This window comes from Abramis brama (assembly GCF_963993115.1).
Source record: "Abramis brama genome assembly, chromosome: 24".
In the NCBI taxonomy this organism is placed as follows: domain Eukaryota; kingdom Metazoa; phylum Chordata; class Actinopteri; order Cypriniformes; family Leuciscidae; genus Abramis; species Abramis brama.
In genome coordinates, this window is record NC_139986.1 from 15,868,592 (window position 1) to 15,892,042 (window position 23,451).

Sequence of the window (23,451 nt, forward strand, 5' to 3'; positions counted from 1 at the left end):
TATTAGGTAAATTCCATCACAAAATACACGCCATAAAAGCAGTTTTTTTTTTTTTTTTGTATCTTTAGATTCATGTTAAAAATGACAGTGTGAACGCTAAGAAAACCAGGACTAAATGTATCGTTTTCTTTTTTGGTCCGGACCAAAAGAACCAAATTACGAGTGTGAACACACCGTAAAATGAAAATGTAGTGAGTTATGTTTTTTTCCCTTTCCTATTTTAATGTTAGGTTTACACATCTACTATTACTCTGATAGAGGGCAGAACTAAATATAATACAATAATAATATAGTAAAAAGTTTGAAAGGAAGAAAGGAAGTAAGTTTGGAAGGAAAGAAGGAAGAAATGAAGGAAGGAAGGAATATTTTAGAATGGGGTCCCCAAAGGATCATCAATAATGTCTAAAACCCCCTGGCTTAGACCATGATCTGTCCTGTAACAGACAGATTTGGATCAACTAAGCTTCGATCAGAGAAAACTGTTCATCCCAAATACGGGGAACTAAATGTGCTTAAATTGATTCCTCTTACAGGTTTCAATCTGTTTTACAGTCATTCCCAAAGTTAACGTTCTTTGGCATATTCATATTCTGCCATATGGACAATCTTTCTAAGCTCAAAAAAAGATCAAATCAGCAGTAAACAAATCAGACAGTGCAGACACATCTCTCTATGAAATAATAGTGATGGATGGGAAAGCATGATTGATAATTATAGTTTGTGTTCAGGTGAACCAACAGGAATGAAGGGAGGAGAATTGAAGCTTTTTGATCTCATTTTAGAAGCTGTCATGTGTAAATGTGCTGCTGCGCCGTGCCAGACCCAGAGCGGAGGGACTGCAGTTCTTACTTCTTTTAGCTGTTTTTGAAGATGTGTGAGTCTGATAAAGCTATCAGCCATGCAATCCCTCAGCCTCTATAGACAGGCAGGTTGATAGCACCAGACACTGCCGTCTATCTCAGCTGCCGGTTTTCCTTTGCACACTTGCCTCTCTGAGCCGCTGAACATGTTCTTATCTCTGACTTCCTGCCAATGGTCCGATCGGACAGATGGCTGGCTGAAGAGGGCACTGGGGTGGGTTAGTTTCCATCAGAGGGGAGAAATGAATGTGTGTATGGTGGCACATGCAACTTTGGATCAAAAACTTAAAAAACTAATGGCAAAAGATGAAGGAAGGTCACAGCACCCTCCCACTCCATAAAAGTGAAATCAAAGAATGAAATGGTGTGACGTCCTTTCGAACAAAATCAGGCCAAAACGAAGTTTATTTAGTGTTCGTTTCGGGAGTTCAAAACAGCTTGCCAAAGCTAAATTTCTGGACTTTTCGGATCGTAAACACTTTCAAACTATCATTGGTCCATGGCGATTACGTAACAGGTAGGTGTGTTCTGAGGCTCCGCCTTCTTTGATGTGGAAATCTCTCGATTATTTTCATCTGTTCAGTCTGTTGAGGTCAGATGTGAGTAAAAACATGAACACACTGGAGAGCCGCTTTATAGTATAAATTAAAGTCGTAATTTTAATTGATAGAGTCACTGACACTTTTCATGTTTAATACTGTAAAGCTCCTTGCTTTAAAGCAATTCTATTGCTTTTAAAGTAATAGATTTTCTGACTATCTTCTTCTGACTACCAACTCAAGATGGCAGCGATAAGCCTAGCAAACTTTTTGATGGCTTTGCCAACAAGCATAGATGGACTAGCTATGGCTCGCATTTGACTTATCTTTTTTAACTTTTATGCATTGTGAAGCCCATGTTTTTCCTAGAAGATGCAGTTATGGCTTTAAGTGAATTTTAAATAAGTGATATGTGTGATGAATTTTTTATTCATTCTTACATCAAAACTGTACTGACATTTTGCCTTAACACTCTGAGAGTTTAAAGACAATGGAAGATGTTCACACTAATCTGGGCAGACAATTATTTCTTCTTTTAAGCAGACCATCCCTTTGTTAATGTTCTTTCGTTTTCCAATTAAACAAGATTAAACATAAAAGCATATCAGCATATATGTCCATCCTGATTTATTTAAAGGGTCGTCTTTATGCATGCATAGTGAAGCAAGTTCTCAAAATCCTTTCTAGTGCTGGTCTCTCAGCAGAAACAAATTCAAAGGCCTTTGTAAATCAGTGTCAGCGTCCAATACACCAGGGAGAGTGAGAAGATCTGAAGATCTATTCTTATGGTACTTTGGCATTCTCAGTTTTTGTGTCTGTAAATTTCTGAACTTGCCTCCAAAGTGGTACGTGCTTCCTGTTGTGATCTGGACAGGCGAGTTGGTTCTCACAGCCGATGCTTCATCCCCATCAATAGTCAGCAAAGCAAAGTTCTCTTTGGCCAGGAAACGAACATCATGCCATTCTCCATCATTTAGTCCAGAACCTGTAAGAAAAGATGAACAACTATAAATTCATCCAAAACTATGTTGCAACCTTTTCACTGTTGACTCTGTCAAGTAAAAATACATAATTTCCACACACCTTGATTGCAAACATCAATTTAACCTAATTATCAATTATGTCAGATAATTATATTGACAGATAATGTCAATTATCTGATATTTTAAGTGACTTATTAACCCAGTTATGAGAGTTTTTCTCCATGATATAATTTCCTGTTTGATTTTTTTTTCCTGGTACGTTGATAATGCCACAATTTTACAGTTTCACTGTATTTTTGATCAAATAAATGTACCTTGGTGAGCACAGGAGACTTCTTTTAAAAACATTTTAAAAAATCTAATCAAGTACAACCAAACTTTTAAACAGAAGTGTATATATCATATGAAATAATAATAATAAAAGATAATACAAAACTACTTAATTATGTCTCTTTTCTAAAGTCTTTTAATACAGTTATTTTTTATTCAATATGATATCAGGGCAGTTGTATTACATTGACTTACATGACTTTATGCCCATCAAAAACATAATAAATAAATTAAAATGAACATGCTCATTATTTCATTATTGAAGCAGTGTATTCAGTCATTTTTGTGTGTATGAATTGCATTTTGAATAGTAAAAAAAAAAGAGTGTAACAACATTGACCAAAATACATATAGTGAATGGGATTTTTACTTCTGGAATCCGACTGCTGAACTCAATAGGCTAATGAGAATAAAATAACAAGCCTCGGAGTCTCCATTGAGGGCGGATTCAAGGCGACGGGGGTTTCAGGTTAACAAACCCACAGCAGCTACTGATTTGACAGCTCTGATTGATAAATCAGAGTGGTGTTATTTACTCTGATGCCATCGTGAAGGGCAAAAGTCATCAGAACATAATAACCAGGTTGATGCTAGCTTAGAGGAATGAATTCTTTGCCACCATTAATCATGCACTGATGGAAAGACATTACCTCATTGGAGGTCCCCAGTGGCCAGTTTACCTCTATCTGTCACACACCACAAAACACTGAACAACTGTTCTCTCCTTTCTGAGCGCTCTCACTCTTGGGCACAGTCCACTTGGTACGAACAAGGCCAAAGTACCTAACACGCCATTACCTCTGATAAATTTGTCTCTCAGAAGTTGCTGGTGATATAAAGGGAGAGCGCTTTCTGCCATTTACTCGTATGTCGTCCATCAGTTTCAAACTCTGTATATTTTGTGCTTGCGTAGGTGTATGAAGTGGACGGTGTAGCAGACAGCCTGGACATGCCTGTCACAAGCGGCTCTGTGGGACAGTTTGACAAACAGATGTGTACATGATAAATTATGTTCAGTGCCGTAATGTGACAACACCACATCAAATGAGTGTCAGTGACGTCTGAGAGTTGGGTGCACAAAGCTGATGAGATTATGGTGTGAGCTGCATCTGATTATATCGGGATGCCCTGACGAAAAATACAGCATAGTTAAGATGGTTTAGCTCTTATATAACCAGTAAAACAAGTGGGTAACCAGCATAAGGCATGCTTTAAGTAGCTGGTTAAACTTGTGCCAGTAACAGACTAGCATTGCCCAATTAAAAACTAGTCAAAGCTTTTTAAATGTTAAATGTTAATTGCAATAATAAAGATTGGTGATGCAGGTTAAAACAATATTCCGCTATCCATAATAAAAAGCAAATACATAGCAGTAGCACAAATAGGGTAGCCCGATTCACAAACAAATTACTGATTTTAACTGATTCTTTTGAATCATTCAAACTTATAACTATTTTACTATTTATAACTATTTTCAGGCAATTCTGTCTTGAAACAAAGAATTGAAGGCTCATGAAACTTGCACCAGTACTATTACTCACTGGTTGTGGACTGTTCTGCCTCTGTCAAACAGGTAAGCGATCACTCAGTGGAATTACCTCAGGAATAATTGAGCAATATTTGGATTAAACACGTGCTTATATTGCCTAATTATATATAGTCACCAAAAAGGTTTTCAGTTTGTCATTAAAAGCAATCCAAACATGAAACTGTGTGATGCGTTAGCTCTAAATTCAGTATACACATTAACAATGCATACAGTACAGGCAAGAAGATGAATCTAGAATATGAACGCCAGAGGTGTCAAAAGTATTCACATTCATTACTCAAGTAGAAGTATAGATACTAGGGTTTAAAAAGACTTCTGTAGAAGTTGAAGTATCAACTCAAGCTTTTTACTCAAGTAAAAGTATAAAAGTACTGGTTTCAAAACTACTTAAAGTATAAAAGTAAAAGTAATGTAAGGAAAAAAATGCCATTAAGGACAAAAGCTTAGGCCGCGCCACAGGGGCCTATAGTGCACTACCCCAGCTCCTCAAAAAAACACATTTTTCTAAAGGCCATATTTGACTATAATTATATTAAAATGTTGATGTTGAAAAATTTGGGATGATGCACTAGGCTACCTGTTTCAGCCGTATATATGCCTATAGAAAATTAATTTTCTAAATAAATAAGCTAAATAAGCGAAGGAATCAGGAAATTAATAGGATAATGTATTAAGGTTTTTAGTCTATATTGACCTTAACAATATACATAAATTAATTAATTCTGTAATGTTACAAATAACTAATAAAGACATGGTGGCAGTTTAACAGAGACTTAACTTTACTCATAGTGCAGTGCAATAGTGCAATACTGTCTTGTTCCTTGCTTTCTGAAGAAGCCAAACACATGTCTGCATCTTTCATTAAAGGGATATAGTTCACCCAAAAATGAAAATCATTTACTCACCCTCAAACTGTTTCAATCCTGTATGAATTTATTTCTTCTGATGAACACAAAAGAATATATTTTGAAGAATGTTGATAACCAGACAGTGGATGGACCCCATTGACTTCCATAGTAGGAAAAAAAAATACTATGGAAGTCAATGGCTACCATCCACTGTCTGGTTATCAACATTCTTCAAAATATCTTCTTTTGTGTTCAGCAGAAGAAAGAAACTGGTTTGAAACAACTCGAGAGTGAGTAAATGATGACAGAATTTTCATTTTTAACTAAGTGAACTAATCATTTAACAGAAATTAACTGTTGGCATATGTTTCACATCAATACTGTCTAGTTTGTCCTGTTGGACACGACACACAGCAATACTGTCAAGTGTCACTTGTGACCATTGCTCTGAGCCATGTTTTCAGTGTCCTAAGAGCACCGAAACTTCTTTCAGTCCAGCTGATGAGACTGGGATGATTTGATCAACAGGCCTCACATTTCAACAAGACCAGCCTTCAACAGACCAAGCAATGTTATTTTTTCATGTTTTATGGGGACTTTCCATAGACATAATGATTTTTATACTGTACAAACAAACTGTGTATTCTACCCCCCACAGACTAACCTTACCTATCACAGAAAACTGTCTGCATTTTTACATTTTCAAAAAACAAGTCTGATTTATAAGCTGTTTTCTGAAAAAAAAAAAAAATCCCCAAAAGGACAAGGATTTCGGATATTGACATCTTTGTGGGGATATTTTGACCCTATAATATAGAGTTGCACACACACACACACACACACACACTCTCTCTCTCTCTCTCGCTCACGCTCACGCTCACACACACACAACACTCACACTCTCTCTCTCTCGCTCGCTCACACACACACTCACTAACGATTATGTTAGTGTTATGTTACGATTGTCATTATATTGTAAAAACGCCTGTCCCCAAATCAATATTTGACGCGATTTGCCCCGTATTCTTGAGCACTGAACTGTGATTTCTCCCTCGCTTACCGCATCTAGGTTTCCTTAGGACTCGGAGGAGTTTTGGCGCTTCGCAAAACCAAATGTGACTACAGCCTCTCACAAGTTAGAAAGAAAAGAAAACAAAGCCAATCAGTTTAGCGATGTGTGTTCAGGAGGCGGGACTCAGATCTTTAACCATTTGTGTAATTGGCCAATTTTTTTTTTTTAACGACGACAAGCCGGAATGAAAACAAGCCGAAATGAACTAGGAGTAACGAGGCTATTTTTAAAATGTAAGGAGTAGAAAGTACAGATAATTGCGTGAAAATGTAAGGAGTAGAAGTAAAAAGTCGTAAGAAAAATAATTACTCCAGTAAAGTATAGATACCCAAAATTTCTACTTAAGTTATGTAACGAAGTATTTGTACTTCGTTACTTGACACCTCTGATGAACGCAATGCGTAACGTTGCATATTAACAGTTTTCGGTTGCACTTTATTTTAAGGTGTCCTTGTCACAGTGTAATTATGCATTTAAGTACTGAGTAATATTAATTAACATACTTACTATAGGGTTAGGGTTAGGATTAAGTTTGGTTTAGGGTTAGTTGAATGTAATTATGCATAATTTATAGTTATTACTATAGTATTTAGTGTTATGTGTAACAAAGACACTGTCAAATAAAGTGTTACCCAGTTTGCTATAGGGAAAAAGCATAAAATACTCCTGGTAATTAATGACGCATAACAATCTCTCCGATCACCAACACAAGATTTTGTGTCATTTGAATAATAAACGTTCTGATTGAACAGTTTAGTAATGAGAGGAATGCTGTGAGCTTTCTCTATCATTCATGCAGAAATTAAAACTATCACATGATATTGTCTATGAAAGAATTTTTATTATTATTTATTTTACATGATATGCATCTGAGTTATGCATATTTTGGGTAAATTAATTAAAACAAGTTATTTTACACCAGGACATTTTTATTTTTATTTTTGTTACTCATCTAAAAAAACAGAAGCTTCATTGCATGGTTGCGTTACAAAAAATTACATTAAACTTAGTCGCTAACAGATAAAATAGCATTTTAAAGTTATTTATTAATAAATAAATTATATTTAGTGTTCATAACTTTATAAAAATGTATCACATTCTGAAAGGTCTAAATCATTGTAAGGAGTTTCCTAAAAATAAATGTTTTAATCATTTAATGAAAAAAATTGCCACGAATGCCATCCATCCAGAAAAAGTAACAACAACAACTAAAAAATAATGTTTCACAAAAAATCCCTCAGTGCAACCATACTACACTCAAAGGTGCTCTAATTAGGTCAGAAAGGTGGATTGATGTAGACCTTCAGTATCACTGCGATTGGCCTTTTGCGACTTACCTAATTACACTACAATGGTGTGAAAGGGCAGCATCCCTGCATGTCTCTGTGAAAGACCCTGTGGTCCTTACCCATCGTCACGGATTAATTAAGACAGGAGGAAACCCTCTGTTAACACAAAGTGGGTCCCTTGAACTCTGACGGATCAACCTACAGTCATTAATTTTCTACCTGCTTAATCAACTTTCCCATGATGATCTTCAGCTCATCAGGATCACACACATTTTTAATCTCTCTCTTATAATGAACTCTCAGAATAAGAGATGCTCACAGACAACACCACCCAAACAGATTTTGATAAATGTCTTGTGGGTTCCAGTCGCACAAAACCATTCAAGTGCGAATGACATTTGAAGGACTCAGCGCCCTTTGAGAAGCAGGTGCATCCTCATATGGGGTTCAAAGGTAGGGATGCAATTACAGCGATGCACAGCCTCCAGCTCTATTTGTCATCATGGTACAGTAAGTCTGATATTTGAGTATGTGGGTCTGGATAAGGATGCAAAAGGCTCAAGCCAAGAAGCCCCAGATGCAATAATGTCATCAAAAAGGATTGCTGGGAAAGTTTGCGCTTCCTCACTACTCAGAGGTTCACAGACACCAATCCATGATTAATGTTAGGCGTTGACAGGAAAGAGAACTCTTTGGAGAGCAAGAACTTCAAGCTTCTGCTTTTCCATGAATATGTTTTTTGATATCGGAGTGTCTGAAATTGTTTTAAAAGCCCCTTTTTTAACATAAAAAGCGCTGAAATATGTATCAGGCCTCCTCTGTCCATCCCACTGAAGAATATTAATGACTTATTCGAGGGAGGTCTTGGTTATGTGACCAATTCTGATGTTCTACGGATGTCACAGGCAAAACTTTTGGAGGAAATTTGGAGAGAATGAATTGTGCAGGAATTTTGCACGAGTAGCTTTAGTGCCTGATTCACTGACGGACTTATGCAAATCAGGTAATGGCAAAAAAGCAATAGAAAATGCACAGAAATATCTCTTTCAAATTAAATGTCAAAAGGACAATGAGCCTTGTGAATAAGGCACACTATATTGAGCTGAAATTACATAAAATGGAGGCCTGTTTGCACTGAAAATAATGACACAGCGAAAATGTCTTACATTTGGACCTGGTTAAACTGCTTTCTGGGTGGTTAATAAGACAGTTTTCACACAAAAGTGATGCCACGGTTTAGTTAAAATTTTTAATTAAGTACCTTTTGATGCTTTATATAAACCAGGTGACTGGACTCTGAACCTTTCAAAATGTTTCATGATAAAAATACACTACCATTCAAAAGTTTGCCATCTGTACGATTTTTTTTTTCAAATGATGTATTTGAAAGCAGTCGCTGATACTCACCAAACCAAGGGCGAAAAAACTGTAAAAAACAGTAAAATTGTGAAATATCATTACAAAGTAAATTCACAAGTAACAACTGCTATTTTTGTATATTATAATGTATTACACTGTGATGGCAAAGCTGAATTTTCAGCATCATTACTCCAGCATCATTCTAATATGCAGACTTAGTGCTCAAGAAACATTTATATCTATGTTGAAAACAGTTGCACTGCTTACTATTTTTGTGGACACCATGATACATATTTTTCAGGATTCTTTGATGAATAGAAAGTTCAAAAGAACTGAATATATTTGAAATAGAAATCTTTTATAACATTATAAATTACTTTATTGTCATTTTTAATCAATTTATTGCATCCTTGCTGAATAAAAGTATTAATTTATTTTGAAAAAATACTGTGGACGGCTGTGTGTGCAACAGCATTGAAAAATTATAATAAGATGTCTAAAATAAGTTTCATAATTAGATTGTTATTGACTCCAAAAAAGACCTTTATTGATGCAATAAAATAACCCTTCCAGCAAGAGGGCATACATATTATCCGTTTTTGACAATGCATCAGCTATTTTGAGTGAAAACCTATTGTCTAAGCACTGTTTAAGGCCACATCCTGTTTAATTCATACCTCTAGGTTGACCTGGCACAAAGCTACAGCTTGCTTTGTATCTTGACTTTGACCTGTTGTATGGTCCATTTCTTGAGGCACAGCCTGTGGGCTCCAGGGAACGGAGCTCAGACTCGCCATTACTGTTTGCAGAGGCTTTCGTAAGTGATGTAAAATACACACTACCACCCGATGGCCTTCACACATTCATCCACGCAGAATCAGAAATATTGCCAGCTATTTTTGGGGTATAATCACTGGATGTGTTCCTTTAACTGCTGTAAACAGACTGAAGGAGAGATCGGATCAATAATACATATATATTTATAAAATAATTTACATAAATAAATAACGCACCATATAGATAGACACTTTTCAACTTTTTTATCAATTCACATAAAATGAAAAAGAAAAAAGTTACTAAATAACGGATGGATAGACATAAAATGAGCGAAAAAGAATGTGTAGATGTCAAAGACTGTGTGGAGCTACATCAAGAACACTGGATAATTCAGCAGAAGCCTGTGGGATAAATCTGATATTCTCTGCTCATAGTCACCTCCACAGACATAACACATTGATTTTTGAAGCTATCACTACCCTGAAGGGGACAGGAAAACTAGAGAGAGAACTCAGTTTATTTCTGAAACTGACTGATACAATTTGACCAAGGCACTGGCTCTGAAATAGACAAACCTCCGGTTTTTCCTCTGGAAAATGGACATGGTTAAGCCAAGTTCATGGGTCAAAGCTTTGAGATTTTCAAAGCTGTTTTTTTTTCTTCTTCTCATCTTGGCAAAAAGATGGCCTGGAGTGTTTAACTAGACACAAGCTATAAAACAGAGGGCACTGTAACAGACACTAGCAGAGTGAGAACAGCTAAGATAACAGATCTCACACAGACATTATTAAAAAAGGGCAAAGTCATGGACATAATATACCCTCTATCTGATCTTACTGTAAATTATGGATGAGCTAAAGAGAATAGCTGTGTTCCAATACCAACGCCTACATAGGCACCCTGACCATCATGGAATCCTATAATCAAATTATTTGGAACAGAGGTTTTCAAGAAATGTTAATGACAATCACCCCCAATTATGACAATCTACATATGACAGACCCCTTTCCTAAAATTTAAAGACAGCTACACTAACATTCAAAAGTTTGGGGTGAGTATTATTATTATATATATATATATAGATTTTTACTTTCAGGGATGCATTAAATTAGTGGTTCTCAACGGGGGCGGTACCGCCCCCCACGGGGCGTTCAGAGAACAACAGGGGGGCATTGGAAGCAAGATTTTTGAAAGGGGGGCGTTCAGGTGTTTATGGGGGACGTTCACGAGTTTAAATATATAACGCAATTTTTTGTTCATTTACTTTTATTAATTTTAAGCATTTAGTCATTTATTTGTAATAAACACTTTAAGTAGGCTATTTAAAAAGTGTTAGGACTATGTATATGTTAAATCATGTTGTAAAACATATGCACGCATGACGCTATTGTGCGCGTGAAAGAATAGGCCTACGTCAGCAGCGCTCAAAAAAACAAACAAACAAACAAAAACATTCCACCATCAGTGTTGTAGGTAGGCACTAGGCAGGGCCCGGTTTCCCAAAGCGTTCTTATCTCTAAGTAGTTCTTAACCTATTCCTTAACCTCTCTCTTAACCTTATGGGACGGTTCCCGAAACGTTCGTACGCTAAGTATATCTTTTGTAAGTCACACTTTCGTAAGGTTGGTCTGGACCACTCTTAGCTTTACCTTATCACTGTTGCAGGTCTAAATGAATATAATTCTGAAGTTTTAATACACCCAGACAGTATTAAATTAGGCTAATTCAAGTGTTTTCATGCAAAGAATAAAATTGTCATTACACTGATTGTTGTTAGATTTTTAATTATATTATTATACAATATTATTAATTGAATTAAAACGCTCTTTTAAAGGCCAGTGAAAGCATAGGCTACTGTCAGTTAAGTCCTATTCGGACGCTAATATTGTTTCTCATGGGCTCGTCCGGTATTTTAAACATTTACAGGGGTAAGTCGGTGATTTTAGTGCCGTCCGAATCCATAATATCAGTGTTTTTCTCACCCAATCCGTGTAAAAATCCCTGGCCAAATTAGTACCTTCTGTTTTTGTGACAAACAGGTCGTGTGGTAATTTAATTGCCGTCTGAATCCACATCTCTGAGTTTACAAGAGATTCAAAATTCACGGTTTAAATCCTTTTTGATCACTGCCGAGCACCGTACGCAAGATGTAAACTTTTATTACTGAAATGCTGGAAAGTATTTACACAAGAACAATATTTCATCGCAGCTCCACCTCAGCGAACAAAAATGGGAAAGAAAAGGCGGCACGTAAATTTTTGAAAATGTTATTGTGGCAGCAATATATGTTACAATTTTAAAATATTTAGGCTAGGCTATTATAGGCTATTATAGTTTGGATTGTTTTTTATAATATCCAATAATCATAATAAATTGCAATTTCAACTATTTCTGAAGTGCTTCTTTTATAAAGATGACCGCTTTTTCACATAAACAGCCCCTGCACGAGAGAATAATTGATCCTCGAGCCATCGATTTCAAACAATTCAGCACCATGGCCACGGACAGCGCCGGGTCACGTCGCACGTAAGAAGGTATATCTTAAGCAGCTTTCTAAGGTATAGTTCGGGGAACACACTTAGGAAAATAAACAAATTTGGTAAGATATATCTTTCGAGTCTTCTTAGCAGGCTAAGAGTGAGCGTTATCGGGAAACCGGGCCCTGGTTGTTTTGTGTTCATTTCTATTGCATTACGATTGAAAGCAGTATCAATAATGGCAAAAATATGATATGCAGTCAAGTTCAGGTGTGTGTATATGCTGTTTAAATGAGTGTTCTCACCGATATGCTTGTTGTGATTCGCGGATTTGACGAGTTGTATTTTGACGACTTGATATTATTTCTTATTCAAAAGTAAGAATGGAATGGAAAGTTGACAAGCCATTAAAAAGTATTGACTTAAGAAACACTTATTTTTTCATACTTATATCGTTCAGGGACCTGTATATTGGATAGAGGGCGCTGGCCCAAAAAAGGTTGAGAACCACTGCATTAAATTAATCAAAAGTGACAGTAAAGACATTTACATTGTTATTAACGATTCTATTTTACAAAAATGCCTATTCATCAAAGAATTCTTTAAAAAGATTAAACAGTACAAATGTTTTAAACATTAATAATAATTTTAAAAAAAAATACTCTGGCACGAAATCAGTAATGGCTGCTGAAAATTCAGCTTTGCTATCATAGGAATTGAATTACATTTTTAAATCTGTGAAAATAGAAAACAGTTATGTTTCACAATATTAATTTAATTAATAGTAAATGCAGCCATAAAATACTTATTTATAAAACATTAAACAAACAAACAAACTTTTAAATGGTGTTTACATATATTAATTATTTAAAAAATCATTAAGAATATTTTATGAAAAAAATTCATAAAATTAAAATTAAATTTAATTAACACTGTACTAAACTGAATTTAAAAAAAATATTATCTGGAATGAGATTTCAATGGAGTCTGATGTTAACATGTGGCTAACTTTAATAAAAAGTACATCAAAATAAGAATGAAAATACACAGCACAAACAAATACTGGCCGATTTTTGTTTTATTGTAATTAGGCTGAACTATTGAATGAAATATATTTAATTACTATATTTGATCTGTATTTTTTCATTGAGCTTGATGCAATGCATGATGGGATTTTCTTTCTCTATGAAAGGATACTGTATGTGTTTCTTCCTGAGAAGGCCAATAGAAGGTTTGGAACAGCCTACACATCGGAAGCGCGGCTATAATGCCTTAGTTAAAATGCTGCCTCTGTAGACAGCGCACTGGGTTTTGGAACAGAGAAAATGGCTCTCTCTGTTGAAAAAGGCTACGTGAGACATCTGTTCATTTTGGCTGAAGAGGAAGGAAAGCAAACATGAAAGAGTAGTTTGAAAGCAAATAAGCTGTTAAGGAACGATTCAGTGCAGCTTTTGAGGCCCACTGTGAACATACATCCCTGATAGATCAATGAATTATTGCACAACATCCATCAAGATCACTCACTAACGTGGAATTCACACAGAGCATGAGAGTATACAGGAAATTAATATCACGTCCTCCATACACAACGTAAGGAATGGCAGCATCATATCCATTCTGCCTTATATACACAAACTCCGTGATGATGATGCACAAGGTTTTCTATTGATACATTTCTTCTTTTATTTTAGCCACTTGATTTCTTTTTCTGCGATGAAACTAATGAATAAACTTGACTTTCATGGATGCTCACTGATGAATAAAAGCCTCTATTATGCACTAAAACATACAGTTCTCTTAACAAAAATTTAAAAGGGAATGAAAGAGCAGACACAAGGTTGTGAACATCCATATCTGAAGAAAACACAAAAAAAGATAAAAGATGGCATAAGAAAAAAGCATGTTTACATTTAATATTCTTGCTCTACAGTTGGTAAATGCTTAAGATGCAAAAACTTTTCAAGCCACTGAGTTATACATACACTCACCTAAAGGATTATTAGGAACACCATACTAATACTGTGTTTGACCCCCTTTCGCCTTCAGAACTGCCTTAATTCTACGTGGCATTGATTCAACAAGGTGCTGAAAGCATTCTTTAGAAATGTTGGCCCATATTGATAGGATAGCATCTTGCAGTTGATGGAGATTTGTGGGATACACATCCAGGGCACGAAGCTCCCGTTCCACCACATCCCAAAGATGCTCTATTGGGTTGAGATCTGGTGACTGTGGGGGCCATTTTAGTACAGTGAACTCATTGTCATGTTCAAGAAACCAATTTGAAATGATTCGAGCTTTGTGACATGGTGCATTATCCTGCTGGAAGTAGCCATCAGAGGATGGGTACATGGTGGTCATAAAGGGATGGACATGGTCAGAAACAATGCTTAGGTAGGCCGTGGTATTTAAACGATGCCCAATTGGCACTAAGGGGCCTAAAGTGTGCCAAGAAAACATCCCCCACACCATTACACCACCACCACCAGCCTGCACAGTGGTAACAAGGCATGATGGATCCATGTTCTCATTCTGTTTACGCCAAATTCTGACTCTACCATCTGAATGTCTCAACAGAAATCGAGACTCATCAGACCAGGCAACATTTTTCCAGTCTTCAACTGTCCAATTTTGGTGAGCTTGTGCAAATTGTAGCCTCTTTTTCCTATTTGTAGTGGAGATGAGTGGTACCCGGTGGGGTCTTCTGCTGTTGTAGCCCATCCGCCTCAAGGTTGTGCGTGTTGTGGCTTCACAAATGCTTTGCTGCATACCTTGGTTGTAACGAGTGGTTATTTCAGTCAAAGTTGCTCTTCTATCAGCTTGAATCAGTCGGCCCATTCTCCTCTGACCTCTAGCATCAACAAGGCATTTTCACCCACAGGACTGCCGCATACTGGATGTTTTTCCCTTTTCACACCATTCTTTGTAAACCCTAGAAATGGTTGTGCGTGAAAATCCCAGTAACTGAGCAGATTGTGAAATACTCAGGCCGGCCCGTCTGGCACCAACAACCATGCCACGCTCAAAATTGCTTAAATCACCTTTCTTTCCCATTCTGACATTCAGTTTGGAGTTCAGGAGATTGTCTTGACCAGGACCACACCCCTAAATGCATTGAAGCAACTGCCATGTGATTGGTTGATTAGATAATTGCATTAATGAGAAATTGAACAGGTGTTCCTAATAATCCTTTAGGTGAGTGTATAACGTCAACAATGACATTTGAGTCTTTCCTTTGACAGTAAAGGGTCCGTATGATTTTTTCCCTATGTTTTTGAAAGTTTCTTATGCTCACCGAAGCTGCATTTATTTGCTCAAAAAACAGTAAAACAGTAATATTGTGAAACATTTTTTACAATTTAAAATAGCCATTTCATATCCAATATATTTTAAAATGTAATTTATTCCTGTGATGCAAAGTTGAATTTTTTAGTTTTCAATGTAACATGATATGCTGATTTGGTGTTCAAGAAACATGATTTTGCTGATTTTTTGGGGGAAATATCACTAGAATTCTGAAATATGATAAAATATGAGCTGAGAGTTCTATATTCTTGCTAAAATCTGAAAGCATAATACATAATAAAAGCATAATGAAAGCAAAATAGCCCAAATACTTGATAAAAGAACATACAAGAAGCAGGGGATGTGTGGTGCTATTCTCTGCCATTTCACTGTGGTAGTAATAAATAGCAAGTAATAAACCCAAATGTCCATTCACCTTAACTTTCTTGGTGGAGCTGAAAGTTCAATATTGAATAGGAATGCACTGTAATAATGGAGATCCCCCAGGGGAATCATAGGGCAAACACTATACCTTACTATGATTATAATGTTATATTGTCCCAGTTTATGAGCTTGCTAAATTGCCTTCCGCCTGGATTGAAAAGGCTCTCAAATTACCTCGGCGGGGCAAATATTTAAGACCAAAGCACAGAGTCAACTCAAATTCATAAGCGCTAGAGGGCTTCATAAATTTCAAAGAAAACAGATTCACTTAAACAAGCGGGATCAATATATGATAGAATACTAGTGCGAGAGGAAAGGAGGGAGGCAATTGGCAGTTCTTTCAGTCTTCTGAGTTCACATGCCTTGAAGGTATCAGACTTTAGCTGGAGTCACAGAGAGAACCACAGCTGAATGCATATAAGGAGCAAAGCAAACACCACTGTGCATGACAATCTGAAGTTTTTTTCTGAATTATCCCATTAACACAATGGAACAGGTCTGTGATCGGTGCGATTCATCAAACTGTCAGCAACATGACTTGTCAGTGTTGTTCTTATAGGCTTACATTTCATGAGTGGAAAATCACTGGCAATTTTCAGTCGTCTTGTCAATTTCGGTTGTAATTGAACATGCAGCAAAGCTCCGAATACCTATTAGTTTTGCTTAGAGGGTATAACGGCACTAACGATTAAAATGAAAACAAATGTGTAAAGAACCCTATTTTAAACCACGCCACACCGCAAACACATCAGAGCATTAGCTTCCTAACACTAGAGATTTAATATCCATTTCCTGACAGTATCATTATAATGATTAACAATTTTACTGTAAACAGCAGCGTTTGACTAACTCTACCTGGGTCCATTAGTAAATGAGTGGAAAACAAACAAAAGCAAACATATTTTCACTGGATTCCTCATGCTTAATTGGATAACATCTCAAAAGTTGTATCATTCTCTTGACAACTCCATACTTGATTACCATGGCAACAACCTTGCTGTAACATCACCTAATTATAACTAATTATCTGTTACTGAGGGAAGCAATCAGTACTCGCCATTGGCTCCTGAGAGATGATGATTAAATGCTGAAAAACACTAAGAAACTTACCAGCATAAGATGTCTCTACGATCATGATAATTCTCGTTTGAACAAAAAATGGGGGTTTTAATATTGGTTCTCTAAGGCTGTTAATGGGAGATTCAATTCTAAAAAACATGTCAGATCTGTTTTCGCATGAATCATCTTGAATAATTTAGATTCAGTGGGGAAGTTCTAATCCCTAACATTCTACCATTCCCATCTATTACAAGTGGATTCGCCACATTGAGTCATTCATGTCAATTAACTTAACGTGTCGGCCATTAATCTTCAGCGCTTAAAGAAAAAGATGATGGAAACTCAATGCATTTAAATCAGTAGTTTTAAAATGCACTGAATTGGTGAAATGAGAAGTAAAAGTAAGACGATTGCAATTACACAAGTGTCCCCTCTGGAATTTGACTTAACTGCGGCCTATTAGCAAGACTACGCTCATTTACGGCACTATCAGACTCCTCATCCACATTTCCAAAGCCAATTTGCAGCTCAAGAAAAGCAGAATGGGTCTTTAACCTGGACAAGAAAAGGATGGAGCCAGCAGGCAAACGGGCTGAGCTGCAAAGGTGACAAAAATATTCACACAGTACAGATGAAAGCTTGCTATATGACCTTACGAGTCTGAATGATGTCTGGATCATTCTACTATCCTACATCATTACGGGAAGGATAGCTTTATTTCCGGCACTTGATGTTTTTAACTGAACCGAATAATGTGTGGTTCAATTAACGGTTCTCACAAGTGCATACTTTTGCTGATGGGGACAAATTATTGTAGTAAAATGCAGTTTCCTGCAATACTTACTCAATGGCACCACAACACCACTATTGAATCTACAGCGTAAAACAGAGATCAGTGCATTCCGATTCCCAATGGTTCTCTTCAAAAACATACAGCACAATCAATGTACTCCGAACTTTTATGAACAGTTCCTTTTAGTAGATCAAAAATTCAGAGGCTGCCCAATTCAGTGGCTGCATTCGAAGGCTGAATGCATCATAGTGGCACAACGGAGGCTGTCCCAAGGCTGTCCCAATTCGAAGGCTCCAAAATGCAGCCTACAAATCCATTCTTGGTTTCCTGGGCCGCGAAGGATAGAAAAGGGGAATCCTCGCAGCCTAGCCTATCCCAAGATTCGCGTGTCGGTGATGACTGGATTTATTCGTTTTTTTGTGAAAATGCTGGATTTCACTTTTAAATGTAAGTATTAGGTTTCAACTTACTTGAATATCACCACTGTAAAAATTGTATGATCAATAAGTTATGACAACATAAGTTTTTACATTGCTTTTACCAAAGTCCCTGTAAGACAAGTCATTTCACTCTGCGGCCATCTTTGAAACGCCTCTTGGACATGCAAGTGCAGCTTCTATCTCTCTGAATGAAGAAACATCAAATTCTCCAAAACTGTTCGCCAAGCTTACGATTAAATTTCATATTTGAAATCAGCAATGAAATCTGACAACAGCTGTCTCATAAATGTTGTTTCTAACCGCTCGAATCATGACAGAAAATGACATTATTCAGGCTGGATCAAGCTAATGCGCAAGCACAGTGAAAGCGCGTGTCTGACTGTTTCCATAGGAACCGGAGCTTCTAACGGCAGCTGCAGTGACGTGATGACTTTACCAATCGGCGATTGGCTCTTATTTAGAAGGTGGGACTTATTCCGCCATATTGAGCGATGCACTTTTCCCCATTCAAAACAATACGAGAGACGCGTCTTGTGTTATTCTATAGTCTTTGCTTTTACTCATCAAATTAAGTTAAGCAATTTTCAACTTTTTTGTTAAACAAAATTCAACTCAATTCAGTTTAATGTAATTTAAGTTGAAATTACTTAACATCCATATTGATTGTACTTAATTTAAGGCACCAATTTACTGATACAAATGTAAAAGATTAAAGCTGATCAAATGTTGACTTGTAACTTACGAAGATGTGATTTTATAGAAAGTTTATTCTCTTTATTATGTACATAAATGGACCAAGGTGAACACATTAGACAGGTTGTGAAGCCTGTTTTGTTTTCAGACGGTTAATTATAACTTTCATAAAAGTCCAGTGCAAACGTTTTTGCCACCTGTCAACGATGGCTGTCACAGTTGCTAAGTGACAAGAGCAATCCTCCGTAGGCTAGACCGTCCCATTTAGCAACGCTCACTTAGACCTTCAAGGACTTTCGAAGTTGTGGCCTTTAAAGTCTGTGTCCTTCGAGGGAAGCAGCCTCTGAATTGGGACACAGCTAGTGTTGTGTGATTCCTGAAAGAATGATTCTTATGAATAGTTTCTTTTAGTGAATAAAAAAAATTACAAGGCAATCAGTGTACAGTAGTCTGATACCTGAAAGAATGACTGATCTTTCTAGTGGACCAAAATCATTCAGCACAATCAATATATTCTGATTCCTGAACGAATGACTCTTAATAAGCCATTTTTTAGTGGATCAAAAACATACAGCGCAATCAGTGTAGTGCAATTTCCAAACAAAAGATGCTTATGAACGATTTCTTCAACTTCAAAATTCTCTGCAGATGAAGGAAAAAATCAAAGATCTTAAAACTATACTCAATTTGTATTCTAATAGGCCTACCCCATGTCAGATTAACAAGAAAAGCCCTGTCATGCAACCACATGTATAAACCTGTCTAAACTTATATCGAAAAATATATTAGAGGTTCAAATATGGAATCTTAAAGAATTTGATTGGCTTTAATTGAAAATGAAAATCATGTGTGGTAGAGTCATATGATTCATTGATATTCAATGAAAAAAAAAAAAAAATTCCAAGTGGGAGTTTTTTTTTTACATCATATGATCTATTAGTCAACAAATTGGTTCACTCAACCTGACTAATTATAGTGCTATGGTTACCGTAGTACTTTTCTCTGTAGTACAGAAGAATAAGTGACACCCCACATAAATTCTTCCATTGATAAAATCCACAATTGATCCAGTAAATCCAATAACATGCTGAAGTCTGAAACAGGATCGAAATTTCAGATCGTGTAGACCTTTTAGATTAGGTCAAACCACAAAATTAATCTCACAGCTGTCACTGAGCACTTACTATGCATGGAACTTCATCAAGTTATTACCTGACTCTTCCATGCTGTAGTTCAATGTGGAGTCAATTTGCTTTTCTTAAAAGAGATAAAGTATTCCATAGAGGCGGAGCCCAATTAGCCTTGAGGTTAACAATGTAAGAATAACTACCCTTTCTCCTAATGGCCTATTAGCACAGGAGTTTGGCGAGTGTGTCCAGAATGCCTATAGATGTCTTTGGACTAATGCTCCTTTATAGACTGACAAAGACACATCTTACATCAACAAAAAAGGACAATTTCATTAACATGAAGGCTAGACTCTTTAAAATCTCAATTGTTTCTTCTAGACAGTGATGAGATTTCAATATGAACTCATTTGAAATATGAATGCATTTCTCATCCAATTCTTCCAAGACCAAATGTTCAGGGCTATGTTATCAACATTACATTTGAAGATACTTTGAAGAGACAAAGTTTATACCTAAAAAATACCCTATTTTATACAGTAATTTAATAATGTACATCAACAGTGTCCAACCATGTCTATCTATCTATCTATCTATCTATCTATCTATCTATCTATCTATCTATCTATCTATCTATCTATCTATCTATCTATCTATCTATCTATCTATCTATCTATCTATCTATCTATCTATCTATCTATCTATCTATCAATCTATCTATCTATCTATCTGTCTATCTGTCCGTCTATCTGTCTGTATGTATGTATGTATGTATGTATGTATGTATGTATGTATGTATATATAATCAATTCATGATTTTTTTTTAACATCCAAAACCAAGCTCTCTTATAATTCCACTCCTACATCCTTCCATCACTGTCATAGAGATAACAATCTGCTAGCTGTGCTTGTCCACCCTGATATGGAACGGCTTTTCACAATCCTGTTGAAATCAAATTCTGATGGATGCAATGAGATCCTGTGCGGTTTTTTTTTTTCTCATTCCTATTTCACTCAAAAATGTATAGAATTAAATTAATTGTGTATGCAAAATCATGTTGACTTTAAGCTATAAAGGACAAACCTGAGCATTAAAGTTTAACTCTGGAACATGATGCAACTTTACCATAGCTACAACTGGTGCTGATTGATCATACAGTATTTAAACATACAAAATTGAAACATTAAGTAATTTATCAACTAGGTGCTACTTTGCTAGAAAAACAACAGTTAAAAAAAAGAGGCTGATGAAACCTTATGAGATCTCTATGTAAGAGCCACTGCGTCTGCGTGGGGGAAGAATGTCAGCTCACCTGATGCAATGTCCACCCGCATGTTCTTCTGCTGGGTGACGTTAATGTGCGCTGTGACTTTTCCATCGTTCAGAGCCAATTCCAGCATTCCATCTGCCAAGGAGCTGAACAGGAGCAGGCCGCTGGGGTTCCAGGAACGGAACTGGAATCCCACAGACACCATATTGTGGTCCCTCCTCCCCGGCAGCTGCAGAAAGCTTGTGCCATTGAAGAAGACGGGGAACGTGTGTGTGTCCACGCAGGAGAACGTCAGGTTGCGCTGAAATTAAGGCAGGATACAAAACACTTAAAAGCCATTTATGCTGTTTAGAGTGTAGACGGTGAGATGTAATTGGTAAAACAACTGTTTTCTTTATAGCATGTATCAAACCTGATATCACTTATAAATCACAAATAAATCAGGTCTCCCAACATGGCCAAGCTAGTTATGCTGGTCCATTTTTAGGCTTTTAAAGGGGCGTTAGAAGTTTTAGACCTTTTTAAACCAGGTAAGACCAGGGGCCGGTTTCACAAAGCTATTTTAGACCGGTCTATAGTGTTAGACAAGTCTAAAATTTGTTCATAGACTAGTCTAATGCAAGTTAGACTGTTTCACAAAAATAAAGACTGACTTAATTTCGACCAAAAAAATTAGACACCTTACCCCCAGGCTAACTTAGGTCTAAGACTATTTTACCTTGGCAACCAGCAGTAACAATCAGTTACATTACAAACAGCCAAAAGAAAAGGGAAAATGGCTCATAATTTAAACATTTCTTCTTGTTACTACATTCTCCACTAAATTTCCCAAGTAAAATGTCCTTGTAACTGTTATACTCCTCCAACAAACACATATTTTCCGCTGGGGTAAACTGCACTGAGCGGTTGAATGCGCTTACTCGATCCACCATGTTTTTTGTTTTGAAAAGTGTCTTATTTTACCCAGAATGCATTGCAGTGTAGTCCTACTTAAGATAGTCAGAGTCTTAAGTGCTTTGTGCAACGGTCTGATTTAGATGTCTATCTGAAGTCTGACTATCTACTATATCTAAGCCATAGTCAAAGTCTATCTTTGTGAAACCGGCCCCAGCAAAGAACCTTAGATCAGCTGTTTTTCTTGCAAAAATATATGTCTCTGTTCAACAGCAAATTCAACACAACACACTGTATAATGTATTTCTCAAATGCAACATCTTTACTACACTTACAAGGCTGCAAAATAAAGTGACTAGAAAATAAATCTGAGTCTGAAATGGTTGAGGACCTTTCATGTGGAACATGGGCTTAAAGAAAGATCTCTCAAAGTGCTGCTACAGCATGTTCTCAACCACGCCTTTGATTTCTGAACCTTAAGCTGGAAAAGGGGTGCATGGAAACAACGACGAGGGCTTTTATTCATAACTCTCCAGCTCTACGTCCTTCTAAATGGTAATTTGGAGGCACCGAATGCACTTCAGCCTTATTTCAAATATAGAGAACTTAATCAGTCTCATCACAATGAAATAGAAAAGTGCACTCAGCCTTTCTCAGAGCTTCATAAGAGAACCTCCGCCCATGCGATGTGTTTCATCAACCTTGAATTTAATCCTTCAGACATGAATAATAATTCAGAGCCTGTGGACACATGTCAAATTTGCAAGGAGAACTTTGCTATTTACACGCTATTAAAGGGATAGTTTAACCAAAAATGAAAATGTTGTCATCATTTACTCATCCTCATCTGGTTCCAAGCCTGTATGACTTAATTACTTCTGTGGAACACAAAAAAAGATATTTTGGAAAATGTCTCAGTGGTTTTTGTCCATACAATGAAAGTCAATAATAGGTCCAATGCTGTTTTGGACCACATTGACGTTCATTGACTTTTTGTGCAGAGAAAGAAAGTCATTCAGGTTTGGAACGACATGGGTACAAGTAAATTATGACAATTAAGTAAAATTTTTGCCTTCTAAAATACAGTACAAGCATGATTGGTTTAATTGTCAAAATCAAAATCTCTAGAACAAAAATATGTTAATCTGAACCAAATATATTGCGATTTACCATAATGCTTGACTGATGTTCTATGACATGATGTGCTGGTGTAACTGTACGGCAGAGATACAATTTTATGTATCAGTAAAAAAGCATTGTGTCTCTTTATGTTTGTGGTTCCATTAATGAATCACAGAACAATGATATGCTTATCGGATATGATGTGCAATTATAGCATTCTTTGTAATATCACAGGCAGTG

The 23,451-nt window shown here is 36.5% G+C and overlaps 1 protein-coding gene across 1 annotated transcript in view; it reads right to left on the reverse strand.

Moving 5' to 3' along the window:
• cntnap2a (contactin associated protein 2a) overlaps positions 1–23,451 on the reverse strand; it is a 401,654-nt gene that overhangs the window by 175,672 nt on the left and 202,531 nt on the right. Inside the window, exons 8-9 of the mRNA XM_084103264.1 lie at positions 21,238–21,496; positions 2,235–2,384 (exon numbers count right to left, since the gene is read on the reverse strand). Of these exons, the coding sequence (XP_083959390.1) occupies positions 2,235–2,384; positions 21,238–21,496 (409 nt within the window). The remainder of the gene's footprint in view (positions 1–2,234; positions 2,385–21,237; positions 21,497–23,451) is intronic.